Source organism: Ammodytes marinus, assembly GCF_949987685.1.
Source record: "Ammodytes marinus genome assembly, chromosome: 20".
In the NCBI taxonomy this organism is placed as follows: Eukaryota; Metazoa; Chordata; class Actinopteri; order Uranoscopiformes; family Ammodytidae; genus Ammodytes; species Ammodytes marinus.
This window is the reverse complement of record NC_137224.1, coordinates 10,720,166-10,747,492: the sequence shown is the minus strand read 5'-3', so window position 1 is coordinate 10,747,492 and position 27,327 is coordinate 10,720,166. Positions and strand designations below refer to the sequence as shown.

Below are 27,327 nucleotides of genomic sequence, written 5' to 3'. Positions count from 1 at the left end.
CCTTTCCCCACTTTCATTGACATTAATGAGGATGCTGCATTTTCTTTCTTTTACACACAAACATGCCTTTCACTTACCAAGTGAAATTGATGGCTTGAATGAGGCTCAGGTGTGCAGGAGACATAGAGCAATTGCTTTTCTATTCTGGCTTCCACGTTGTGGATTTTCTGTCAAAATGGGACAAAGCGCAGGACAGAAAGGGCTTTCAAGGCACTGCAATGTTTACAGTGCTATGTCAATGTACATGTACACTCACCGGCCACTTTATTAGGTACACCTGTTCAATGGCTTATAAAAACAAAAAGCTAATCAGCCAATCACATGGCAGCAATTTAATGCATTTATGCATTTAGACGTGGTCAAGACCAGAGCCGGCCCGAGGCATAAGCGAACTAAGCGGCCGCTTAGGGCCCCCGACTGCCTGGGGGGCCCCCTCCAAAAAAAAAAAAAAAAAAAAAAAAAATGTTTTTTTTTTTTTTTTTTTTAGTTTGTGTGTTTGATATTAACATCATATTGTGCAAATGTGAGTTATCATACAAAAAAAGGAATAAAATGTTTTGGTCTAGATAATTAATAGCCTAAAAATGTAATCAGTTCATCTGGGAGGAAATCCGAAATTATCTGATCATGTCACGTTCACATCCATGCACAGTGTGTATTGAGTTTATTTAAAACAACTGGAAATGGGGCTGCCCTCAGTTGCCCATGCACTGTGTATACTGTAGTCTATAGCCTATTTCAGCCTTGTCTGTGGAAAAAAAGATACAGTAGCTGGACAACAGAGTTCTTCTGCTTAGTTCCTCACACTGCATTTAAATGCATACACTATATTACAGAGAAATATGTCCCGTAAAAGAAAAAGAGCTCCAAGCCCAACCCAGAGGACCCTCCATAATATTTTATTTTATATTAATATATATATATTTTTTTTAAAGATTTTTTTTGTGCATTTTTATGCTTTATTGATAGTGCAGAGAGACAGAGGTGAAATGGGGCAGAGAGGGGAGTGACATGCAGAGAACGACCGCGGGTGGGAATCGAACCCGGGTCTGCTGCTGGGCCCGGCCCGGGAGGGGGACGCCTTACTATATTAATATTTTTATGGAAAATCCATGTGTCCTTCTTCAATAGCTTCTAATTCATCTGACCCAGTGTCTCCAAATTATTTGTTCACACAATTTCTCAGATTTAGCCTCTTAATTTTCCTCTCAAAGTGCACCAGATTCATGCATTTCACTTTAAAAAGGTTAAAAAAATCTCCCGGGGGGGCATAACCCCGGACCCCCCTAGGAGGGTCTGAATCTCGCCTGTCAAATATTTTCGCACAGCCGCACAGTGGAGGCACTAGCGGAAAACACTGGGTGTGTGAATGATATTTAACAAAGATCTATAGTTTCAACAGCACTAACATTGGAGAGGGGCCCCCAATCATATTTCGCTTAGGGCCCCCTGAAGGCTTGGGCCGGCTCTGGTCAAGACAATGTACTGAAGTCAAACCGAGCATCAGAATGGGGAAGAAAGGGGGTTTAGGTGACTTTGAACATGGCGTGGTTGATGGTGCACGGCAGGATGGATCCATACTTTAATGTAGTTTATGCCAAATTCTGAACCTGCCATCTGAATGTCGCTACTGAAATCGAGACTCATCAGACCAGGCATGATTCTTCAATCTTCTATTGTTTAATATTGGTGATCCTGTGAGAATTGTAGCCTCATTTTCCTGTTTTTAGCTGACAGGAGTGGCACCCGGAGGGGTCTTCTCTTGCTGTTAGCCCATCTGCTTCAAGGTTGGTCGTGTTTTGCGTTCAGAGATGGTATTCTGCATACCCTGGTTGTAACGAGTGGTTATTTGAGTTACTGTTGCCTTTCTATCATCTCTAACCAGTATGCCCATCCTCCACTGACCTCTGACTTTAACAAGGCATTTTACGTTCGCACAAATGCCGCTCACTGGATATTTTTTATTTTTCGGACCATTCTCTGTAAACACTAAAGATGGTTTAGAGTGAAAATCCCAGTAGATCAGCAGTTTCTGCGATACTCATACCAGCCCTCCTGGCACCCTCAACATTGCCATGTTCAAAGTCACTTAAAACCTCTTTCTTCCCCATTCTGTTGCTCGGTTTCAACCTCAATAAGTTGTTCCCATCCAGGTCTACATGCCTAAATGCATTGAGTTGCTGACATGTGATTGGCTGATTAGTTATATGTGTTAACAAGAAAATGAACCGCTGTACCTAATAAAGTGGCCGGTGAGTGTATACTGTACATTGTGTTATGCTACAATGTAAGTCACTCAAAGCACATCATAGTGAGGAGGCTAGTTATAAAGGTCCCATTATAATTGCTCCCACAGCATATACTTAACTGTATGGTGCTATGGAATGAGCATAAAATAATTCAACATGCTTTTTACATTATACAAGAAATGACTTAATGCATGCACACTTCATAGGCACTCAAACTGAAAGCAATGAATTAGACTGTTCCAGCACTATCCAGAATAATTCATTTGTCTGTTAATGTAAATTTAAAAAATATTATTTGTACTGCTGAAGGTATACTTAGTTGTGTCACTTCAGTTTAATCACAACACATACCTCAGAATGTGTTCCTTTAACTCTGGCAGGTGGTTGATATCACTGCAGGTATGAATGTATTGCTGAAAGGTTATCCTAAATGTGCAGTAGGAACACACACAAAAGAAAAATTGATCCCTACATCTTTCCTTCTATTGATCCTGCTTTCCTCTGTATTTCCCCTTCCATTACTCGCTTCCACCTCCGTATTCCCTGGCCATAAGAAAATACATTTTTCTGTTGTCTAGCTTATTATGGTGTATACCTTTGATGTGCTGGATGACTCAGAGCCGAACCTGTAGTCTAGACTCCCACAGCCCCTTCTTGTACAGACACCGGGCGATTAATCAATGTCCATCAGAGTGTGCGTCTGTGTTGTGAGTGTGAGGTTTGCATGTATGTGTGAATGGGGATGGACGGCACAGGATCATTAGCCAGGATGACAGAGCAGATGAATTGACCTGCAGCACTTTACTCCCTATACTGCTGATTCACAGTACTGCATCAGACAATACAAGTCATGTTCAAAGTTGTAGATTTTCCGTTCCAAAACTTTGATTTCACTGGCATTGTGTCCACAAAAATCAATTCCACTTAAATTTTACTGGGACTAGACTAGACTTCTCTAAATACTATTCTTAGTCTCTACTGTCTGCCCACTACATTCACACCAGAATCATGCAAGCACTCAGGAAGTAACGTGAAATCGGAAATGTGTAACTAAAACTAAAACAACAAACTAGCTTTGGACAACTATTCGGCTAATTATTTAGACATGGCAGAGCAGTCATTAAGGGGACTACAAATGCCTGTTACATTGGTACTTGCTATGGCCTTTAAGAGTAGGTTTCCAAAAGAGGAAAAATAAATCCTAAAAAACAAAGAACAATCAATTCCAACAGGATCAGTCCTGAATGAAGTAATATTCATGACAGTGCTGCATATTGTTCTTTCATTCTTGTTTTCTTTTGATATGCTTTCATCCATTGCTTTGTTTTATTTGTGTACAGGCACTGGACAGAGACACTGGTAACTATAGCTCTATGGTGTACCGGCTGATCATTGCCCCTCCTGCTGGTAAAGACACTAAAGTTACCAAAGACGGCTTTGTCATAGAACCGTACAGCGGCGTGGTGAAGACGGCCATCATGTACCGCAACATGAGGAGGTCCTATTTTAAATTTGAGGTGGTCGCTACGGACAACTACGGCCGAGGACACAGCAGCAAGGCGGAGATAGTGGTGTGTATTTTTTTTAATTTTTCTTAATTTTTCTTTCGACATTGGAGACAGTTTTTATAGTCTCTCTAATGCCATGTAGTTTATCTTGTAATTTCCATTTTCCTCCAAACACATTGAAAAACATGATTTATATCCTAACTGCTCATGCTGTTTCCTACTAAATTTAAAAGCATAAATTATTATTTTTTTTTTTTCATCTGTTGTGTACAGGTGTCAGTGGTGAACCAGCTGGACATGCAGGTGGTCGTGTCTAATGTCCCTCCAACTTATGTGGAGAAAAACAAGGAAAAGCTGCTCAGGTAATCTACACTATGTGCTGCATGCTTAACCCTACACTCCTATCATATCTTTATAAATATATTTTCTAATCATCAGGTTAATAAGGTACAGCCAGCATTGAGCTGGCTGTACCTTATTAACCTGATGTAAAGAATTTCAAATTTTAACTCTTCACAATTCTCATTTGTAGGTAGTATTCTCTAGAACATCTACCATTATACTATCCGCAATGCAGAGAGCTGTTGATGTAACCCCCTAACCTAATACACCTCTGATCCTCTGCTAACATACAATGTATTGTTAGACTCTGATGGACATTCATGTAAAAAAAAAAGAAAAAAGAAATACTTTAGAATATGTAATTTCATAGAACAGTCGAGTGATAGTTGGAAACAAAATATCTAGCTGTCCATACTGTATGTATATTGTCACTGCAAGCCTGAAAAAAAACTGTATTAGTTCACAGTTTTGTATTAGAATGAGTGCATGTTGAGTCACCAGTCATACAGAACTGAAATTAAGTTTTAATGTTGATTTGATCCCACTTGAGATCATACATTTATTGCAGTCAGCGGTTCATCTATATACAGTAGATTTAGCTATTTAGCTATGGTGTGTCCCCATAGGAAGGACTGAAGCTGCAGTGGTCACCATGGGGAAATAAAACATAGTGTTGACGCTCTGAGTGGTTGGCTGGGCTAGAAACTCACACTGGGACTGTAAAAGGGACAGGCATCATACCACCATAGTAAACCACAGTTAAAGAATATCCCACTTAATGTAATATTTAAAAAAAATAGACCAATATTTGGTTGCAGACTAGTAGTATTTCACCATGTATATACATTATATTTAGCTTTTTATTCTCTCTCTCTGTCTGTCTGTCTGTCTGTCTGTCTGTCTGTCAGTATCTCTCTCTCTCTCTCTCTCTCTCTCTCTTTCTCACTCTCTCTCTCTTGTCAGTATTGTAACAAAGTGCATGACGACCATAGACTGTTTATAAAAGAAGACATTTTTTTCCAGGAAAGCTTGTTTAAGGATAAATGTCCACGTTTGTTTCCATGTTGTTGTTACGTATATGCCTCTAGCTGCATCTCCCTCTGTAATCCTACCCCCACCATCTTTCTCATGAAGCCCACGAATGCTATTTAAATTCCCTCTTTGTTTTTAAACATTTGGGTCTTGAGCCCTGAAAACATGACCTTATCAAACACCACAGTGGCAGCTTGAAAATGTGCGATATACTCTGGCTCAGCTCGTTTGAGGAATTGGCTTGGATCTAGTGTTATTATCTCCTCTCGCGGTCCGTCAAATATATTTTCATTCATTTTGAGAAAAGGCAAGAGGCTAATGGCAAACGCAAATTCACAGACGTCATTATAGTGAGATGATATTTCTGCCATGTACAACACTCTCACGGGTGGGCTGCAGCTTGGTCGGGTTGCTGCTCTTTTCTGCTTCACACACATAACTTGATAATGATGTTTGAAAGCACTTACCATCTTTTCTTTCTGCTTCACTTCTTTCTCTTTTACCTACATACATACATACACACACACACACACACACACACACACACACACACACACACACACACACACACACACACACAAAAAAACACACACCTTAGCAGGAGCATTCCTGCTGTGAGCAGGTGTTCCAGTGGGGGGACAGAAATCAATATTGCACAGCGCGAGCCTGCCTAGCAAACGGGAGAATAAAGAAATTGTGATTTTGCACGTCCGTTGTGTGTGTGGCAACAGCCTGAGGGATTTGTCTTGTGTTTGAAAGAACATGGTTCGGTCCTCTGAAATGTATATTTTGTAGGCCTATATGTGAACAGAAAAAGTGTGATATCCCATAAATCTAAATCCATAACTTTTCATCCTCAGCATTTTGGAACGCTACGTCCAGGAACAGATACCCGGAGCCAAGGTTGTCGTGGAAACCATCGGGCCCCATCGCCACGGGGATGGTAACGAGCAGGACGACTACACCAAGTCGGACCTCATGATTTATGCCATCGACCCGTTGACCAACAGAGCTGTATCTAGACAGGAGCTCTACAAGTGAGACATTTAGCCAACAAATCCATAATAAGTCAAATGATATATAATAATATAGGGCAGGCCCTGACCTTGAAATTACATCACAGTTAATTCAAAAAGTAAAAAATAATTATTCCTAATTAGTTTTTGTTATTTAGGAGTGCTAATCTTATACTTTCTGGCAGCTTACCTAAACATGAAGAAAAGTTCTGAACTTTGAATGGGAGCTATTGAGGATGAGTTAAAAAATTGCGACAAAAAAAAAGCATAACTAAATTACTATCAGCATGTATAGCCTTACACAAGTAAGTGGCCATGTGTTTGTGTGAAACAGGCTGACTAACTACGTGATCAATTTGCTGTTTGGATGACATCTAGATCAGCGCCACGCATTGTCACACTTATGTTGGTATCACTTGCACACTGAGTAATGAAAGGGTTCAAGCCTACAAGTGTTTTCAGTTGTATGGTTGGATTTCTCATCCTAAGGTTTCTTGACGGTAAACTCCTGGACATCAATAAAGAGTTCCAGCCCTTCCTCCCTGCTGGCGGACGCATTCTGGAGATCCGAACCCCTGATCTGGTGACTGGCGTAAAGAAAGCAGCGCAGACAGTAAGCTTCACTGAGGGAGCGGTGTTGGCCCTGGCAGTTATTATCATTATCTGCTGTGTACCCGCCATACTGGTCGTCATTATCACCTACAGACAGTAAGTATGAATTATGTATAGGCTAATTATTATTATTTTTTTTTTTTTTTTACAGTTTGGGAATAACATTGTTTTATATTTAAGGGATTACTTAGACATAATGAGGCTGTTTGAGTCTGTTTGAGTCTGTCGTCTTTTTGATGTGGTGATACGTTATTATTTTATTTTTTGAACAACCTTTTTGAATCATAAATACTCACTAAAGGATCAAATGTGTATTGATACATGGACTGGTTGTTACCATCTAGACAGCTATTTAATAGATTGCATTCCAATAATGTTGTAATGTTCTTTGTAATGTTCTTTTGGTGCGATTTTTCTAGTTTCTGACATGATTGTGAAAAAACATCGACTGCGACATGTATTTGGTGCGTCTAAATTATAATCTATGCATTTCGTTCCTCAGAACATGTTGACCTACAGAAGGGAGGATTTGACTTTAAGAGCTATGCTAGCAAAGATAACCAGCCATTTTGAAAACCTTGTGAATTTCTCTTCAAGAGAATGCAAACAGTCAGAAAAAAAGGACAAAAGCTGTCAGTCTCTCCCCCAGGACGTCCCTTTGCACTACGTATCATTTCATCATCCGGGCCAGTAACTTCCCCTGATGATTCAGCATGGCAGCTTGTCCCACAGTGCCAGTTCTAATAGTTTGTTTAGCTAACCACCATGAAAGGCTATTCATTTCATCTATCTCCTAAACACACACACAAACACATTCAGACTGGATCATTGATTTTGGAGAGAGCTTCTCACCCTGCTGAGAAAGAGAGACACATAACAGACTGAGGAGAGGAAATCTCAAGAAAGGAAAACAGAATAGTAATCATGAGCATAATAATCACTGGCCTCTGTCGCTAAATGAGTTTAATGAAGGCCAATTGTCCAAATTGCTTGTAAATTACCATAAGCAAACTTGGCTAACAAGAGGTACTGTGTGATTTATGGTTCAAATAATCACTGATGTATCTCTCTCTCTGTCTTTCCACTTTTCTGTATCTCGTGTGCCGCGTCTATCACCGTCAGATTCAAAGAGTGAGTACCGATTTCCCCTTTCCATGCTGAAATATTAATGGCTGTCTTTCATTCATTGTGATTAATCTGTTGACATCCACTGTGCAATAAAAGGGATGAAATAGGGGAGGGCGGTGAAACAAAAAGGACAGCGGACAATCAAATAAATTAATCATGAAGAACATGGAATCAGCAAATGTCCAGGATAGATACTTTTATTAGAGAGAGAGCAAGAGAGATAGTGTGTGTGTGTGTGTGTGTGTGTGTGTGTGTGTGTGTGTGTGTGTGTGTGTGTGTGTGTGTGTGTGTGTGTGTGTGTGTGTGTGTGTGTGTGTGTGTGTGTGTGTGTGTGTGTGTGTGCGTAACTGATTTGTTGTATAAGTGCAAGTCACATATAAAAAAAACTTAATTGTATTTGCACAAATGGAAAACCTCAATTCTTAAGTAATTTTCAAACTTTCAATCGATTCAATAGACTTAGTGTTTTTTTTTGCTGCTGGTGCCTTATTTGGTATGACCAGTTGCAAACATTGACCAAAGTTAGCTATATATTACTGTGTAACTCACTCTACTGGGTCAGTTCGGAGATGATATGACGTTTCCACTTGTGCTACCCTTACACGCTGTTCCACAAAATGTATATTTGTTGTTTCTAGCATGTAGTCCCAATTTGATGTGTTTCATCATACAGATGTTACTCTCATAAAATGTACCTTTATTCTACGATGTGAACATGTACATATTGTTAATATTGCGTATTATTAAAAATGACGTTAAGTTGGAGAAGTTGACATGAGGACTTGCTAAAGGACAGATATAGAGATTGATGCACTGGTGGTTGCAAGACCTTTTTGGAAAGAAAAAACAAGCCTCTGCCCCTGAATATGACCCTATTCATTTCAGAGGTCAGGATTTCACTCTACCTCTGTTTTCTCTCTGTGCTGTGTCCAGACGCCAGGCAGAGTGTGCCAAAACAGCCCGTATCCAGATGGCAATGCCAACGGGCAAACCTGGGGGAGGCACTGCCAACAACCTGTATGAGGAGCTGGGGGACAACGCCATGTAAGTGGAGTGTGAAAGTGGCATTTGTGATGATGAGCCAAAGCACAGGCATTACATTACATCACCTTTCTATCGCTGTTAAACTTTAGCCTTTGGCAGTATGCCTTTTTCCTTTGTTTAAGAGTTCTGTGCTATCCACATATGCATCCAGTCCGTTTACATTACTGATCCCTACATTTGAACTGTCACTATGGAAAAGAGCTCTACAAATACAACATTAGGAGGGAGAAATCTCAGCTGTGTTTCAGTTTGTGTACGCCTGAAGCAATTTGGGATACCATGAAAGCGTCTTTACACTTAGAAAGTAGAGTTTAGGTAATGATCGTCATTAGATACTATCCAAGTGGTGCCAGGACTATAGTGACTACATTCATGGCCGAGGGGTTAAGGTGTAAGACGACCAGCAAGAAGGAAAAAAAGAAAGCTCTACACACTTGATATATAAATCGTCATCAGGGGAAAAATTGGACACCAAGGAATCCAACATTGTATGACTGAACCAAATAATTGACAGCTGTAATATGTTATCCTGCACTTTTTGCAGGTTCAAAGGATTTTTTGTTTGAAACCCAAACATTACAGTGTGAGCCTAAAGGTTGGCCAGCAAAGGACAGCAATTAAACTGTTTAAAGTTCTCCACTTTACTTGCACACAATGGCAGTACGATTCAGCGTTTGAAGACTGTTCCAAATCTATTTTGAAAAGATTGTGTTGCTCTATTGATCTCAGTGAATGATATATCAATAATTGTCTTCAAAATCTTTCTTGGAAGAGAATGTTCTTGATCGAACAGTGGCAGCAACTCAAACAAACACACACACACACACCCTCACTGGAATAAAATGTTTGATTCATCACATTTCAGTTGCTTTGTTGAACTTTGCCCAAATCACTCCCTAAGCTGGCAAACCTTGCAAGGATTTATTGGCTGAGTTAAGATGTCTCTCAAAGTTGCTCCCAAGCTGTTGTGAATGTGGCCTTAAAGCCTCTTTGTAGTCTAGAGACATTTCTTTTTTTTCACTTTACATTTAGCACTGGCCAACAAAGCTGACATTAATTGCAGACTAAATATCTTGGAGTCATTAAGTAGGACCTTGTAACCTCACGTTAAACTAACTCCAAACAAAGCTCACAATTTTACAAAACTCAGAGACAATCAGCTTCTTCCTTGCCAGTTTACCTGATTCATAATTCATATCAACATCCTATGCTTTACAAACGAAATATTTCATAGCAATGTCCTCACTCTACAAACGATAAAGTGAAGGTCAATGATCTGCCTACAGAACAAAATCCACTTTCACTTCAGCTTCTCAAGTTCACTTCAAGATATTTATCGATTGGTGGTTTTCAAAACCACGGTAAAAAAAAAAGAACCCTCCAAATATATCTTCTAAGAATGACCTTTTCGTTGATCAGCCTACACATGAGATTGCAGCACAATCTTATTGAATGTTTCCTTTGTAAGTATTTAGTTTATTTAAATGTCATTATTAATGCCTTAATAGTAATCATAAGGCCATGGACATGCCCCCTAAAGTGTGGAAATATGAATAGGTTTTTAGAGGATTATGGTGAATTACTTTCATGTTTTATAAATTTCTCCCCTATTGCTAAAATTCCATTAGTGCTGAAGGTCATAATTGCCCAACTACTCTATGCTGGCAAAAGTTTCTTTATTATTGTGCAATTTAGTAATTTTCTGGCACTTACTGTAGCTCCCCAGTTTATTTGCATATTCAAGCTACCTTTGTTTAATTTACTCTCCTGCCAATTTCTACTGCTTTGATACTTACTGTTTGAGGTTAAGAGTATAATAGTGGCAGCATGTAGAGACACTTTGTTAACTTTTATCCGAAAGTTTTAACAACCTCACACATACACACACACACACACACACTCACTCAAGGCAATACACAGATCATTTATAATTCCTTACTGGAGCGTTAAGAAGAAGTTGAGAGGAACTCTTATCAGCATTACGTGCATCACCGGTTTCCTGCCTGTCCTTGATATGCCTCCCCACTCCCATTAACATGAGAGCAATTCATATGCAAGATGGTAGAAACCATCTCCGAATGACAACAAGGGATTTGCAGCTGTGTGTGTGTGTGTGTGTGTGTGTGTGTGTGTGTGTGTGTGTGTGTGTGCGTGTGTGTGCGTGTGTGTGTGTGTGTGTGTGTGTGTGTGTGTGTGTGTGTGTGAGACTAACCAGCCCAAACGCTCGTCTGAAAAATGTGTGCGGAAATGAATTTGGATATAAGATAATTGAAATAAATGCAGCCCTTAATTCATAAAGACCACCCTGGGCGATAATTAATTCTATTGATGAACTGCAGAGCATGTTTAATTGTGGTTGGGAAGATCCATTTTGTGTGTGTGTGTGTGTGTGTGTGTGTGTGTGTGTGTGTGTGTGTGTGTGTGTGTGTGTGTGTGTGTGTGTGTGTGTGTGTGTGTGTGTGTGTGTGTGTGTGTGTGTGTGTGTGTGTGTGTGTGTGTGTGTGTGTGTGTGTGTGTGTGTTCGGTATCACTGATATCTTGTCGGGGCTAAATAATCCCTGAAGAGTATAAAACCTGGCAAAGTGCAAAAGTTTGCACATTCATAATTAAGGTCCATTATCAAACTGCTCAGTACAGGGTTTTTCAAAGCTTTTTTTCCTATTCTTCTTCTTCTATTAATTACCTTTAGATGTTCTCTCGACAGGCTTGGGTTTTAATGTCTGTTTTCAATTACCTACTGGAATTTAAGTGTCCTTTAACTTATTATTAGCCGCACATTAAGCCTGTTTTTTTAAATTTAAATCAAAAGTTATGTTATATAGCAATACATCCTGTTACCATCATCACCTGTGCTGTGTCAATATCTAGACATACATGCAGAGGCGGCCTTAACGATCTGGGGGCCCCATTCAAGACCTAGTGTGGGGCCCCCCACTTTTTTTTTTTTTTCTTGAAAAAAAATCTTAATTTTTTTTTTTAATACATATTTATTGTGCATGCTTGTGCATGCTTCCCGCAAAAAGAAAACAGATTGTAGAGTTTTATGAGATGATGGGCCACTGGGTGCAGACTCTTAAAGGGCCCCCCCACTCCTACCTATCCAGTCAGGTACACTGACTTTTCAGCACATATACAATTAATGGTAAAAACATATTAATGAAGTCAGTTTTTCTCACAGGATTTAGGGATACTGTGGGAGGGACCCTGGTCCTTGTTGGGGGGTCCGGGGGCATCCCCCCCGGAAGAAAATGTGTGCCTTTTGAATTAAAATGCATCAATCTGGTGCACTTTGAGGGGAAATTTAGAGGCTATATCAAATCCTGAGATGCAGCAGGAACATTATTTTTCAGATTTTTCTTAATCAGGCAGCACTCTTTACTCTGCTACTGTAAAAACAGTACAGTAGATTGGTCTGCAGACTCATGTTCTATGATGGAGAGACTCATTTCAACAGATACAGGGTGGATAGCTACTTTTTATGAACAGCATAGAATTTACACATAGAAATCATATTCCTGTATGTGTGTGGGGGCCCTAAAGGCTCATCATGAAGCCCCTTAGACAGAGCTACTAATGCTGTTTTCTTATGCTTTTGTATTTCTCCCCCTACTAGTTGAGGGGCCCATGATGATTTATTTCCTTATATTTAGGCTTATTCCTTTTTGGACCCTGTTATTGACATGAGTGACTGAGCTCTTTGACAATGCAACATGAAAAGTTACTATGAGGCCTAGGGCCCGGTAGCCTGCTCAAGAATTATTTATCAAAAAAAAAAAAAAAAAAAAATATTTTTTTTTTAGGGGTGGCTTGGGGGGCCCCCAGAGGGCGGGGTCCCATTCAATTGAATGGGTTGAAACATAGCTAAGGCCGCTACTGCATACATGCCTTTCTATATACTAACATAAAAGTTCAAACTAAAAATACTTTTTTTGTAAATGAAATGGTTCACGCTACATACTAAATGCTTGTTTCTTTTACACAATCTACAAAGTTTGTGTCCTGAAGACAAAGTTACCCAATCGGATTCCAGTGTTCCCCTACTTATTCAACCCTTTTCTATTATTTATTTTCCGACAAAACTTGACCATTTGTCATCATTCTTTGTTAACATGTCATCACTCTTTCTGTCCTCATGTTGACTGATGCATTTCTCTGTAAATCTTTCTTTGTTCTTGCACATCCACATTTTACCATGACTTGACAGACAAAAGTGAGTAGGATGTTTTTTTAAAAATGCCTTACATCTGTGAAAAGTTTGATTCCAAGCCGTGACAGTTTTTCTTGCTTTAGATTTTTGTTTGTGTCCGTGCTTGTTGCTATGGTTGCTCTTATTTTATGTGCTGGAAGCGTTTGACTTTGATGGATCAGAGAGCAAACGCTGTGTCTCTTGAATGGTAGCTGTGCTTCTGGCTGATCAGTGATGAATTAGAACTGTGGTAGAGTTGCACTGGTTGCGTCAGCATAGAAGTAGGCAGCCCATGTGCCTTGGAGTACAGAAAGGCTGCAGAGATTCAATTTAGTCCCAAACTGCACCAGAATATTTTACATTTTTAATCAGGCTTCTGTTGGAAGAAAAATCTGGATACTCGAAGAACTCCATGACACAGTTGTTTATCCCTGCCCCAACAGATCTAGCATTGCTCATAGTCATGTTGCAGTAGCGTCTTTGTAGTAGCATCACTTAAAGCGTACCTCAAAAGCTATTTGTTTCAAATTTGTATTTTTTTTATTTTCCTCCCTTCTTTCTCATTCCTTTCCTCATTCATCTTTTTATGTGAAGTTTTCATTTCATTGTTGATGCAACAGCTCTTGCAGATGTCGTCTTTTTATCTGCCTTTTTACAATTCTTCATGTATCTTTCTGTTGTGTCTGTCTCCCATTTATAAAAAAAAATATTGAACCATTCTCTGTATTACCACAGTATCATTTCATTTTGTATTATTTCTCCATTTCCCTCCTCAGTTTTATTTAGCATAATTAGAATAATAACTTCTTTGCCTTTCACTACACCCTCTTGTCCCTCATATTTCATCTGTTATTCCTTTATTATTTCTCCTGTCATTCCATCTTTCTTTTTCTTTCTTCTTTCTTCCATCCATGAACCAGTCGTTCAAACCATGGTGGTAATGGGAGTGGCGGCAGTTTGGACGAAGGCGACCGCCAACGTCTCATCTCCGATTTTGCCACTCGGGCCATCGCTGCCCATCGTCAATGTGTTGCCAACGGAGGTGTACTGAACAAACTGCCCAAGTCTGAATCCAACATCACCTTTCTCTCTGACGAAAACCCCCTGACCATCAAGAATCCCATCTACCACGAGGACGGGACCTTGAGTAGCCCGGAGACTGTTGGGAGAAGCCAGAGGAGAAGAGACCTCCTTGGCAACTTCTCCCCTTCCAGACAAGGCTTGCGAGAGACCTGGCTGAGGCTCAGCTCATCTGGAGCCGACGTGGGCTTCGGTGGGTACAGTGGCAGTGACAGTGGATGGGGATCGGGGGCCGGACACAGCTGGACTCTCCCATCCAGACTACACCGCAGAGACATGTATGACACTCTGAAACGCCAGGTGGTGATGGACCCCGTGCAGTGGGAGCTGGAGCTGCTCAAGGCCGAATTCAAGGAGAGCAAAGACGCCGGTCTGGATTCGGGATTTGACCGTGGGTTGGATTCGGACCTGATGGGAGGAAGCCCGAGTCTGGAGCCCAAGCTGTCGGTCAAAGAACAAGCCAGACAGTTTGAGCAACAGGCTCTCCAGGAAATGAGGCAAAGGCAAAACAGAGACTCAAGAGGATCTTTGTCACCCGATTTCCTACTTTCTGTCTACCCAGAGTCTCCTCAGCATCACAGCAGGCACAGCCCCACCCACAGTGTCTCATCCAGTCAGGTTACTAGAGGGGGTCCCCCGAGTATCATCGTCACCCATAGCGACGGAGGGACCCCTCCACCCAATCACAAGCCCACTCCGCCTGTGCTGCGGCGCTTCAGTGCTAATATGACAGGAAACCAGAGTGTGGACGATAGGTTTCAGGTCAACTTAGAGGTTATCCCCGATCCTCCGTCAACTCCGCCACCACCGCCACCGCCACCTTCATACCTACCACCCCCTCCTACCACATCTGCTCCCTTACCTCCTTCATCTCCCCCTCCTCCGGAACACCCTTCCTCCCCTGCTCCATTACCTCCTTCCTCTCCGCAGCCTAACCACGCCTCTCCAGAACACCAGAACCCTCCGCCGCCCCCACCTCCACCGTTACCTCCACCTCTGTCCCCCACACTGCTGCGTCCGACCACCTTTGTGTTGCCGTCGCTGTCTGAGGCGCCGGCTCTGCGGCCCGTGTCCCTGCGTGCTCCGCCGCCCCCGCTCCCCGCCGAGCCTGAAGCTCCACGCAGAGAGCTGAAGGGAATCCTGAAGAACATCCAGAACATCGCCGACATAGAGAAGTCTGTGGCCAACATGTTCAGTCAGATCGACCAGAAGCAGCTGCCGCTCAGGAAGGCCATGAAGAGCAGGATGGATTCTCTGGAGTCTCTAGAGGCCATGGATGGTGTGTTATCCCCAGGGGGAGGGGGAGGGGGAGGGGTAGGGGGAGGGGGAAGGGAGGAGGGAGAGGGAAGGGGAGGAGGAGGAGAGGATCCTCCACCACCAGCACAGGTTCAGACCAACCCAAACATGAACTCCATTGTGGAAGAACTGGAGAAACGGTTCCCCTCTCAGTCTACAGTGCTCTGAGCCTTTGCCTTTATGTTATGGTATGGAAAGCACACAGTGAGTGACTTTTCTGAACATTGCTATACGTAGTTGCCTCGGAGCCGCCAAGGGGACTGTTGCTCAGAATGATTTAATGAGATGCTGTGATGAATTGGTGTTTTTTTTTTGTTCGCCATGCTTTTCCATTACATGTTTTCTATAGAAGTAAAGCAATAGAGAGTCTTCAAACGCTTCTCCTCTCAAGTCTTGGTAATTGTCGCAAACAGCGAAGGAAAGGTGAAACAGAATAAAAGGTTGCATCTTGCGTAACCTTATTCAATTCAGTCATGTAAAAGCTGGAAAGAGCCAACGCTCTCAGTGCATTGTTCAACATTTCCTTTTGAATATTAAAAGAAGAGAGAGGGATTAAAGGCATGGCGAAGAGGTATGGTAATGAAGTTTAAAGGTTAAGTCCACTTTTTTGTTGATGACCTTTTTTCAGTGAACCTTGAAAGAATGAAAAAGCCTGCTTTCCTTTTGTAACATTTGTAACACAAAAAGTATCTTAAATAGCTGCAGATGGGAGCAGTGAAACTAATTGATTAGAAGGTTTCAGGTTGACTACTATCATTAATATTTTATAGCCATGGCAGCAAGTAATGGCATTCTTGTCAACCACAAATGATATTCAATCAAAGCAAATTATTGTTAAATGTGCTCACTTGCTGTTGTGAGAAGTTAATTAGACCTTAACACTGGACGTCTATACTAGCTGATTCTAGATGTAGTGGATGTAAAAGGTAAACCTGCCAACTTAGATTGAACCTTTCTTGGACATGGATTCTTTGTACTTTTTTTGTGACGGGATCAATGTCACATTTAGTTTTTCATCAATATTCACCGTTGCATAGTTACCTAGTGCATTGACACCATATTGTAAAATGGCAGATATTTTTCTTTTCTGTACCATTACATACTCTGTCTGTCATATGGCAGATACTTGATGTAAACAAAATGTCCTCATTATGTTAGAAGACATTATCCCCCCCCCCCCCCCCGCATTGTAGTTATTTAAAGCGTTTTCACTGTTGCAAATTAGATTAGTCATTTCTAGGAGTCTTTTTGGATCAATATTTACATGTGATGAAAACTTACACTGACCTGGTGAAAGCAAAACAATCCATTTGTGGCCATCACAATTAGTCTTTTTGTTTTCTTAGTTTTAAAAGGTCTGCACACAGTCTGTCTGTCTGTTGTCAGGCCGTCTTCCTTTAACTCTCATTTTCAGTTTTATAGCATTCACAATGCTCTTTCAATGTGTTCCACAAGGTGATGTGAATGTTTGTAGGTTCAAGGAGACAAATGTTAATATGTAGGTAAATGGGTAGTTACAGTAAAAATGATGTCTTATACATTCACGTTGAATTACATTTTTATTCATAATATGTGCTGTATTTTTATGAACTTTTTCTAGGGGTTATTACGTTGATTCTTTTACCCAAGGTGTCATTTGTTTAAATCATTGTGTGGGTATTGGGAAATGATTAATATAAAAACTATATAAAAAGGCCATGACCATGAGACACTTTTCTCAATAAAATATGTGGTGCTAAACTAAGAGTATCCAAGACCATTTTTCTTGACACAGCCTCCTAGATTCATAGCATATTAATGAGAACAATACATTTCGCTCACCTCAGATAGTTTATACATTGCTTTTCTAAAAGTAACACAGTTACAGTACATCAGGTCAAACTGAAAACTAACAACTCAATATACACATTGGAAGAACATTCCCACTCGTTCAGGGGGTTCATTGCATAACATGCAATGTTTCTCTTCATTAATAATTACAATAAAAAAAAACACATTACACTAAAGCAACATTGCTGTCCCACGCATGGTAACTACATTGAACCTCATGCATTAGAGGTCTTTACCAGATTTAGGAGACAAAAATGGCTCAATAAGATAATATTTTAAAAATGTACATAAATGTCTGCCTTCTCAGACTAGATCACAAATACACACATACCTTAGTAAAGTATATACAGTATGTCACTTTCATGTACTGTATGTGGAGTTTTGCCTTTTTCTTTTATAATAAATTGTTTTCCCATATTATTCAAGGTTAATTGTTAGTTGCGAGAAAGTCAGACAATCCACTGGGTGAGAAAAGGTATGTCATCTGTAACTGCTTGTGAGCTGTGTCAGGTGCTTCCCTCACTTTGATGATATACCGGTAGCTGTTATGGCAAGACATGACCTCCTAGTCAACCAGATATAGTAAGAAGTGGCAGCCTTTGAAGCGCTGACATCGCATTAAAAAATAAATCTTAAATTGAGACATGAGAAGTCACACGTTACTGCCATCGACTAAGACAGGTTTTAACAAGCTTTTTCTTCAGACGGATGATGTCATCCCGAAGTGACAGAATCACGTCTGCCCCCGCAAAACCTGACCTGTCTCTCACTGATGCTATTATCTGACCAATTGGATCAAATCATGATGTACGGCCAAATATATAACAATATGTGGTTACCAAGAGATGACATTAGAAGACATTTATACTAGACAGACAGCAAACACATAAGCACACACACACATTTCAAGGAATCTTTTCTCCAGTCGTATATATCCATGGAGCTGTTATGTTATAGGACAGGACGAGGTGATGCAATTGTTCAGCAATGTGTTCCTCAGTCTTGGCGCCACAGAATCATAATCAAGCTGTAACACCTTGTGTTGTAGTGCTGTGAATTTAAAAGAGGGTTCAATCCATATTCTTTATAAGCATTGACCCAGACCAATTCACAGACATACACACAGCTGCATTAACACTGGCAGGGCTACTGTTTCAGCTGACTGGGTTGGAAATGATTCATATTAAGACCAGCTTTCAAACTGAATGGGTTTTCATGTCATGGCACACACACACACACACACACACCCTCCATACACACTCGATGTATCGTCATCGCCTCACTGACAGATTCTGCTTTCACTCTTTCAGTTGGTATTGTGGGGTTTTGTTGTAAGAGAACAACATGACACCTTTGGCCAATTTTATGTTGTCGTTTTCCTTCCAACATTCAGCAAAAGAAAACGGAATTTAATGGAAAGCGAAATGTGAGAAACAGATACAAGACTTAGAGAGCGGCTGTCGTGTAATCGTAAAGTCACAGCCAGGTTTGATGCTCACACAGATTATCATGGGAAATGTGATCACTGAAGCAGCAAATAGCCGTGAGATACAAGGAAGACAATTATAATGTGCTGTAGTAAAAGGGGGCTTTGTTTCAACACGTATGTCTCTCTACCAACTACTGTGTTGTGTTTTAAATTGTACATTAGCAAGTCTCATAAACCTTAAAGGACACTTCGGGTTTATTACAACTTTCATCTCATTGACATGGTTTTTCGTCACCATTTCTACAGGTATTAACATTGCATTTTTAAGCTTATATTCCTTCCATGCTGCTCTGGGTGTAAGCATTGACAAGTTCTATATAGCAATGTAAAAAAAAAAAAAAAAAGGCAAAGGGAGTTCTGTTCTTATATGTTGTAAATGTGCTTGGTTTTGGTTTAGACTAGAATGTTGAACATTACTTGCTGTAAAGCTGTTTGAAGTTGGAACTTGGCTATATATGTCTGCAATGGTCTGGGTTTCTCCCTGCATCAACAATACATAGGAGCACCTCCTTGACTCCCTGATGATTTGCCCTCTATCAAAAGGGTTTGTTCTGGAAATATGAAAGGATGATGTGGTTATTTCTGCAGTTGTTTTCTTTACCAAAAATGAGAGAGAAGGTGTTGTGGAGGGAGAATAGGGCTAAAATAGGCAGAGAGAGTGATACGGGTAGGGGAAAAAAAGGAGTAACTAATCAGTGCAAACATGAAGGGAGCTACAGTAGCTCTGTGAGAGAGAGGGGGGGGGGGGGACTAAAAAGACAAATTGTAGTAAGTAAATCTAAAACAGAGAAGAGATTGTATGGGTGTTGTAGTCTGAGTCTGTTCTGTACGAGCTAATCATTTTTCTCCCCCCGTCTTTCGATTTGTCATACACACACAGAAGGTGGAGAGCACACAAAGAGCGAGAGTCAATCATGTGAGATGCATGTATGATTGCGTGTGCGTACGTGTGACGGACATCAGATAGCTGTGTGAGCGTGTGTGTGTTTTTTTACTTCGCCAGAGCACCTAATAATGTGCCCGTCGGAGCAACAAGGACACTGAGATAGACTTATCTCCACACCCTGACACACACACACACACACACACACACACACACACACACACAGATTGCAGACACACACACACACACACACATACAATGTCAGTCACAGACTGCTGGCTGCTACAGTCTGGAGAGAGCACACACACATTTTCAAGTGCACAGTGGTGGTGAAAAAGGCCTGTGTCATTAACCCCCAAAATCCACTTTTTCATCGATCGTTGTATTCATCTTTTTATCTTGCCATTCATTCACCCTTACCTACTTATCCACTGATATGTCCATCAATAGAGCCTCCACCCCCACCCATGCCTCTTCCACACCCGTGTATTCAATTTCTCTGAAAGTTGGCCTTGTGTGTGTGTGTGTGTGTGTGTGTGTGTGTGTGTGTGTGTGTGTGTGTGTGTGTGTGTGTGTGTGTGTGTGTGTGTGTGTGTGTGTGTGTGTGTGTGTCAAAGCCACAGTAACATTCTTGATTTAAATGTATTTAATATTGGGATGTGCGTGTTTGCTTGTTTGTTGTTTGCACCGTAACACCAGAGCATGGGGAATCTGACGTGTCCTCTAAAAGTCACAACATGTTGTCCCGCGATACATCTTCATTTGGCCAGCTCATTACCTCGCTTTCACGTGACAATACATGCCGCTGGCCATGTAGTTAAGACGTATGGACAGAGAGATTTTTTTGGATGTTTTTCTTGTTTTTTCTATTTATTTACTTGTGTTTCTTTGTCTCTTTTCCCCAATATCTTTATACTAATCACAGTATTGTTTTTCCCCTCATGTTTCGATGTTTCTCTGCAACTCTCCCTCTCTCTTTCTCTTTCTCTCTCTCTGTCTCTCTCTCCACTGTTGTTCCTCTTTTTGTCTTACTGTCTTTGTCTTAATTTCACAATACTCATTAAACATTATCTTGCCTTTTTGTCAATTTGGCTCCTGGGGTGAACATCATCTGATATGTATTTGGGGAAAATGAATTGTCACTATTAATTGTTTTTCTCCTCAAAGTGTATTAATAACAAAGGTAGATATGATCTGATCGCTCTCATGCCGACAGTTGGCTAGAGGTGCTATCGATTTTCTCATCGTACTTTCAGCAAGACAGAAATATAAGTCTTATTTCCCAAATAGGTCAAACTATCTCTTCGATTCCTATCTTAAGCCAGCAAGATAGTTCAGGTAGTCAACTCGAGTCAAAATGCTATACACACATGTGATATGCCATACCCCTCTATACCACCAACCAAACACATTCTCCCAATCAATTTGGGCGTCTATCTAAGCTGCATGATTAAAGGTGTACTCAACTGTAGTCAGCCTCTACAGTGTTGATGAAAACACATCCAGCAACATGTGAATATCATAATTCAAATATTACATTAAATATATAGGTTACACATGGCCATAAGGTCAAAGCTGCAGCATCCTTGCAGACAACTTACCTTACATAAGGTACGTTCTTGAAAGCATCTTCTTTGGACTTTTGGACGTTTGATTTTGGTTTAGTTTTTCATTTTGACTTTGATAACATGATTAAGGGTTTCGCCTGAGCGTCTTCCAAAGAAATCTTATTAAAAGCCGGCCAGTCCAAGTGAATTCACACTAATCATTTTTTGTTCTGTCAAGTCTTCAAATTCTGAGGCCAAATCTGGTCTTTTTTTATTCGCCTGACGCCAAAATGTCTGTCTCCAAACCTAAAAGTAACAGTGAACATTATACATTTAGGAGGATCATTATTGTACCCGTCTTCACAAAAGAATGTCAGAATAAAACGTTGATTGGTGTCGGCGGGGAGCGAAAGTAAAGGTCTGTTGAACTGTTTCAGTGCTGATTGACCCATTCATTGTCAGCTTGCTTTTTGGTTACTAAGTGGTGTTCCACCTGAACTGACATCCATTGACTGTTACCTGAAGTTGTTTGAGTTTTTTATCCATATAAAACATACTGTTGTGTGAATCTCGAAAAAGAAATGAAAAATAAGACTGTAATTGAAATATGGTTTTATTAATGTGGTGGCTAAACTATTGACACAACACATCTAGGGTTTTCTCAGAATTAGGATCAGCTCATTTGGCTTGCAAATGAGATGTGACTATGCATTTATGAAGCTATAATCACAATGTTTACCAGAAAAAAAAACTGCAAAATAAACAGAAAAGGAGAGTAAATGACAATGTGGAAAATGTTATGGTTTCTTAGCATTTTGTTTTGTACTTTTGTCTCTTTCCCTCTAATATACAGCCCTCTCCATTTCTCTCAAATCATACACACACTCCTGTTCACACGCACACACACACACACACACACACACACTTACACATCTCATCTTCTCGCTTGTTTTTCTTCTCGGAAACTGTGTTAAATTCCATAAAAATGTGATGTGATTTCCAGCAGGCCATTTCCATTTGGGTCTTGATTTTGAGCAGCCCATTTTCTTTGTGCTATAGGTAAAATCCAAAGGGAAGTGCCTACACGTATATATGAAAGACATGTTTACACCAGAAGGAGGTTTTTGTGTTTAATGACAGCGGGTTTTTCTTGGTAATGTTGGTTAGTGGTCTTTGTTCTCTCTTTTCTCTCTTTGATCTGCCAGGCGTGGATACGGACAACATGAGGTCGGTGACTTTCTTCCCCTGCGTGCATGCTGTATCGACGCATGTGTGTGTTTGCTCACTTTCTTTTGTTGTTCTTCGTCTTCTTTTTGCTTTCCTGTTTGATGTCACCACCTTGGAGCAGCATGTAATCACTGCCTTGTATTTCTAATTGGTTGCATCTACATAATTGACCGTCTGCCATTCTCCAAATATATATTTTATGACGTCAAGACGTGAGAAACAGTCAACCAAATACCTTTAAAATCCCCCCAAAAATGTTGGCTTTTGGAGATGCAGAATACTGTTTGAAACTTAGATCATATTTAAAACAGCAGTATGTTGCGATGTACTGCAATGCATACAGGAAAACTATATACCAGATGTTCATTGTTGAATATGTAGCACAAAAATGTATAACATTTAGTCCCTTTACATATAACGGCCAATGTTTAGCCAGAGAAATAATCCATTGCTCCAAATAGTTGTATTTTATTTACAGCAATTTCCCTTACAATTTCCCATATTCCATAAGTGAAATTCACTCTGGGAAGAAAATCTGCTGAAGCCAAAAAAATTGATTGACAAAACCAATTTAAAACAAATACGAATGATCTGCATTCTGGCGATGTTGAATGAGGAACATCGGGTATTGGGATTTCCAAAATAGATGATGGTGCCATTTTGGGGACAGAGCTCCTAACTTCCTCCATTTGTCTTGTCATTCGCCTACTTTTCTTTTCCCTCCGGCAGACGCAACAACTTCTCAGACCTTCTCTGCTTCGACCGGAGGTACTCTGTCTCTCTTTTCTCAATACTTTAACTTTAATTCCCCTATGCCAGTTTCTGCTCTCTGAGTGTGTGGGTGAAAAGTACAAAGCATACATATATACGTGTGTGTGTGTGTGTGTGTGTGTGTGTGTGTGTGTGTGTGTGTGTGTGTGTGTGTGTGTGTGTGTGTGTGTGTGTGTGTGTGTGTGTGTGTGTGTGTGGAAAGCTGCTAATAAAGGGTCTCTCAATCTCACAGGAATTATCAATGGAATCTGGCATCGACCCGGGCCAGGACTACTACACCCAAGATTATTACAACTACGATCACGGGTTCGTATGTCTCATTTTCTGGACAGTTTCCTGCACATTGCTTTTTGTATAGAGCACATGCACGTATGTACTTTCTGTCTGTAATCTTACATACATACGGTATGTTTAGATGGTTTATCTGTTGCTATTTATACTCTTGTAGTGGACACTAAGTAGCAGTTACAAAAATGGAGTGTGTTCAGATTTACATTTTTTCAGTCTTACTTTAAGGGCTTCTTATCTATATTGGCTTAAGGGTCAACAAAGTAAATTTACCTCAGAGTCACCCAGGATATCCCAATACACTTTGTGAAAATGAACTAAATAGTTCAGTCCCCATCAGACTACAATACAATTCATTATTGCCTAGGCTTTATGTGGCAGAAGTGACAGGCAGTAGAGAAGATACTGAACCACACAGACAATCTCAGACCTTAGACCTCTGGCCGTGATCCACAGGGTTTCCCTTCAACACTGATGATGAAATGTTTTCCTCTTCCTACAGCAGTTCTGGAGTGTTGACTGTGTGCACTTTAGCCAAGCCTCTCCCGTGGCAGCTGCTTTGATATGTGGCTGACACTGTGCGTCAGTCACGCAGCATGGTGGCTACTGTCAAACGTTGACAGCATTGGGCCTGCCTCATGCCAGCCTTCCCACTCATGTATGGCACACGTGTGTTTTCACTAAACCCACCATCAGATCATCTCTCCGACCCTTTCTTGACCTCCTGTAGTTCAACGTCTGTGTGTATATGTGCAATACTTATGTCACACACAGTGAAAGATTGTGTGATATTCCCTTGGATGCCTGATATAGCAACAAAAAAAAATATAGCAATGGCCCAATAAAAGATGTGTCCCCCGAGTGTGTGTGTGTGTGTGTGTGTGTGTGTGTGTGTGTGCATGTGTGTGCGTGCGTGTGTGTGTGTGCGTGTGCGTTCGTGTCTGTGTGTTGTTCTGCACCCAGCCTGCTATCCATGCATTGTGTACCTTTTACAATTTTAGCTGCATACTCCCGGGAACTTGATTTCGTACGCCCACCCACACTTACACATTAATACAAAGAAGCAGACAACCTGACACACACAAAAGCACACACAGTCAGATGCGCAGGCATGCACACCGACACACACATTCTCTCGTGGCAAATGTATTTCTCCACTCGATCACTTATAACTTGCTCAGAACTGCTCTCTTGTGAATTCTAAAAAATGTGCGCATATGCACACAAACACACACACATACACACACACACCCACACACACACACACACACCCACACACACACACACACACACGCACACACACACACACAAAAAACACAGAGCTAATTGTCTCTGCCTAACATTGCAACGGTGTAGCAGCTAATCAGGCAGCCAGCCGTGGAAGCAGACAATGGGCCAGATGCTGTTGGCTCAGGGCAACATCCACTCATGTCTGACTCTGTACACAGGAGCAGGAAACCAGACGTTGTGACTCGGTGGGATTCTGATGGTATCACTCTAGTGGTCGTAAATGAAAGATGCATTTTTTAATAATTGTTGTATTGGATCATAACCTTTGAGCTTTGAGTTATGGCACCCCCATATATACAGTATAACTAAGATTCAGGATATCAGGCAATTTCAATGTTGTAAAAACAACCTAGACACATTTGAAAGTGAAGAGAGAAGTAGAGAAGTCTGCGTGTCTTTTCCAGCCTCCCTGTCTAGTATTTGACCACTGCTTTTCATCTCCATGCTGCCATGGTGGAACACTTTGTGGTTTCAATGCCCAATACTAAGATTCACTTGAATGGTTTTCTTTTCAAAAGCTTACTACAGAGCCACCGAAAAACGCTGTAAAGTTGTTTGTTCATGTTGCTCAGTGCTTTGTACCAAAAACAGTAAATTGACCTCCACATGTTCAAAAAATACAATCCCCTTTTTTTAGGATTTAATATCCTAAACGACAGCTAAGCATCCTTTCTGAAAACAACAAACATCATTCTTCATTTGTGCACCACTTTCCTTTGGAATTTTCTTCCAAGTCATTTTGTTAAGAATATGCAGAACTTTTCAGTCTAAATGTTTCATGTTTTCAACAAAGCCATTGAAGCTGGCTTCAATTAAAAAAAATGTTTGTTATATTTTGGCCTTAAAAAAATGGGTTTTATTATCCCATCCAGTGACTTTTAAAGACTATTTTAGGTATACAACTCTAAAACTCTACCATTTGTCATGCATAGCCTTGTTACTGTGTAAACAGGATCACAAGTCCTTGGACTGTTCCTTTAACAATCTGATCATTTATAAATAAACAATGCAAAGGGTGTAGGCAAGTGTTTGTAGCGACTTTGATCTGCGTACACTGATTCTCATTCTATCACTGCCCCCTAGTGGAGACATGTAGAGGGAAAAGGAAAGAGAAAGACAGAGGGAAGGGAATACTGGGTGGGAAGAGGGCAATACAATGAAAGCTAAGAGAGCCAGTAGCCTTCAAGTCATTTGACTGCGGTGCACACTTCAGTTAGAGTCTGTGGTTTAATGACTGTGAAATCCCATAAGTAGGTTTTAGTGGAAGGTTATGACTCATTACATTAGCTTGCAGAGGCCACACTAAGGCTAATAACTTGTAACATCAACGGTTGATCTGGTCTTTCTCTTATGACCCAAGCATTGTTCTTTTTTTCTTTTCTTTTCCCAGAACACACACACGCCTCTAAGTCCCCTTCTCCTAACTCAAACACATCAGTCATCCAACTTGCCCCCTTCCATTTGTTTATTACTTGGCTACTTAAAGTGATAAAGTAATATTACTTAGTGTAGTGGGAGGGCGACATCTCCCCACCGGTTGTGTGACTGTGAGCAGAGTTATTACTCGAGGCAACTTTTCTGTGCATCTCCGTTTGCGGAACAGAGCCAAAAGACATCCAGCAGACTTGCTACTTTAACACTGGGGACATTTTGCCTGCGTTCCGAATCACATACTCTTTCTTTTTTCTATTCTACATACTACATTTGACGATAAAAATAATCTAGTTAGCATTCAGTATGCTACAATTGGGACATATTTTTACTTTTATATTTCATCATAACATCGCGCCTTGAACTTGCCTTACTTTTATATCCGTCGCATCCCCGTTTGTTTTCATATGGAGGCTCCGTCGATGTGACGTCACTTCACGTGCACACTGGATTATGGGTCAGAATCACCCAAATAGGATGCTGTTTTCAACACTAAAAATCTTGGCCGGATACATCCGAGTACTTCTAACCATCCTACGTAAATCTGGCCACAAGAATCGGGACATCCTAAATCTTTCTCTACCATACTAAATAGTAGAAAGTATGCGATTCGGAATGCAAGGTTTGTTTCTAGGATAGCATTTTAAAAAGATGTGTGTTTTATTATACTATCTATGGTTTTGACCCGCTGGCACACCCACCCACCCACCCAACCAGCTGCTGGCTGCTGCAGGGCGCGGAGCACAAGTGGCATCAAAAACACAATACTGTTTTTTCCCCGTCTGTTCGGAGCCAAGCAGCGCTCCTGGCAACAGGCGAGAGAGACAAAAGGGTGGGAAAAATCAATTCCATTTCCTGCTAAAAAAAATGTCTCCCGGCAACTAAAATGCTCCGTCTGTGATTAAAGTGGCTTAGCTTAGGCAACTGACTCATTAGACACTGCTTATCATCGGAGTGAACCACAGTGTTGCCCTGTGTGGCAGAGCATTAGCCAACAGTTTGTATAGCTTCCTCGGCTGAAGCTGTTTTACAATACCACAGTGTTGATGTATTTATTTATTTATTTTTCATTACACAG

At 40.8% G+C, this 27,327-nt stretch overlaps 1 protein-coding gene across 1 annotated transcript in view; it reads left to right on the top strand.

Annotated features, from left to right (window-relative positions):
- Nucleotides 1-15,661, top strand: part of LOC307266459 (protocadherin-15-like) — a gene marked incomplete at both ends in the record, with an annotated part of 135,721 nt that extends 120,060 nt beyond the window's left edge. Inside the window, 6 exons of the mRNA XM_080048487.1 lie at nucleotides 3,590-3,820; nucleotides 4,031-4,119; nucleotides 5,992-6,168; nucleotides 6,637-6,855; nucleotides 8,821-8,931; nucleotides 14,038-15,661. Of these exons, the coding sequence (XP_079904613.1) occupies nucleotides 3,590-3,820; nucleotides 4,031-4,119; nucleotides 5,992-6,168; nucleotides 6,637-6,855; nucleotides 8,821-8,931; nucleotides 14,038-15,661 (2,451 nt within the window). The remainder of the gene's footprint in view (nucleotides 1-3,589; nucleotides 3,821-4,030; nucleotides 4,120-5,991; nucleotides 6,169-6,636; nucleotides 6,856-8,820; nucleotides 8,932-14,037) is intronic.
- Nucleotides 15,662-27,327: the final 11,666 nt, after the last annotated feature.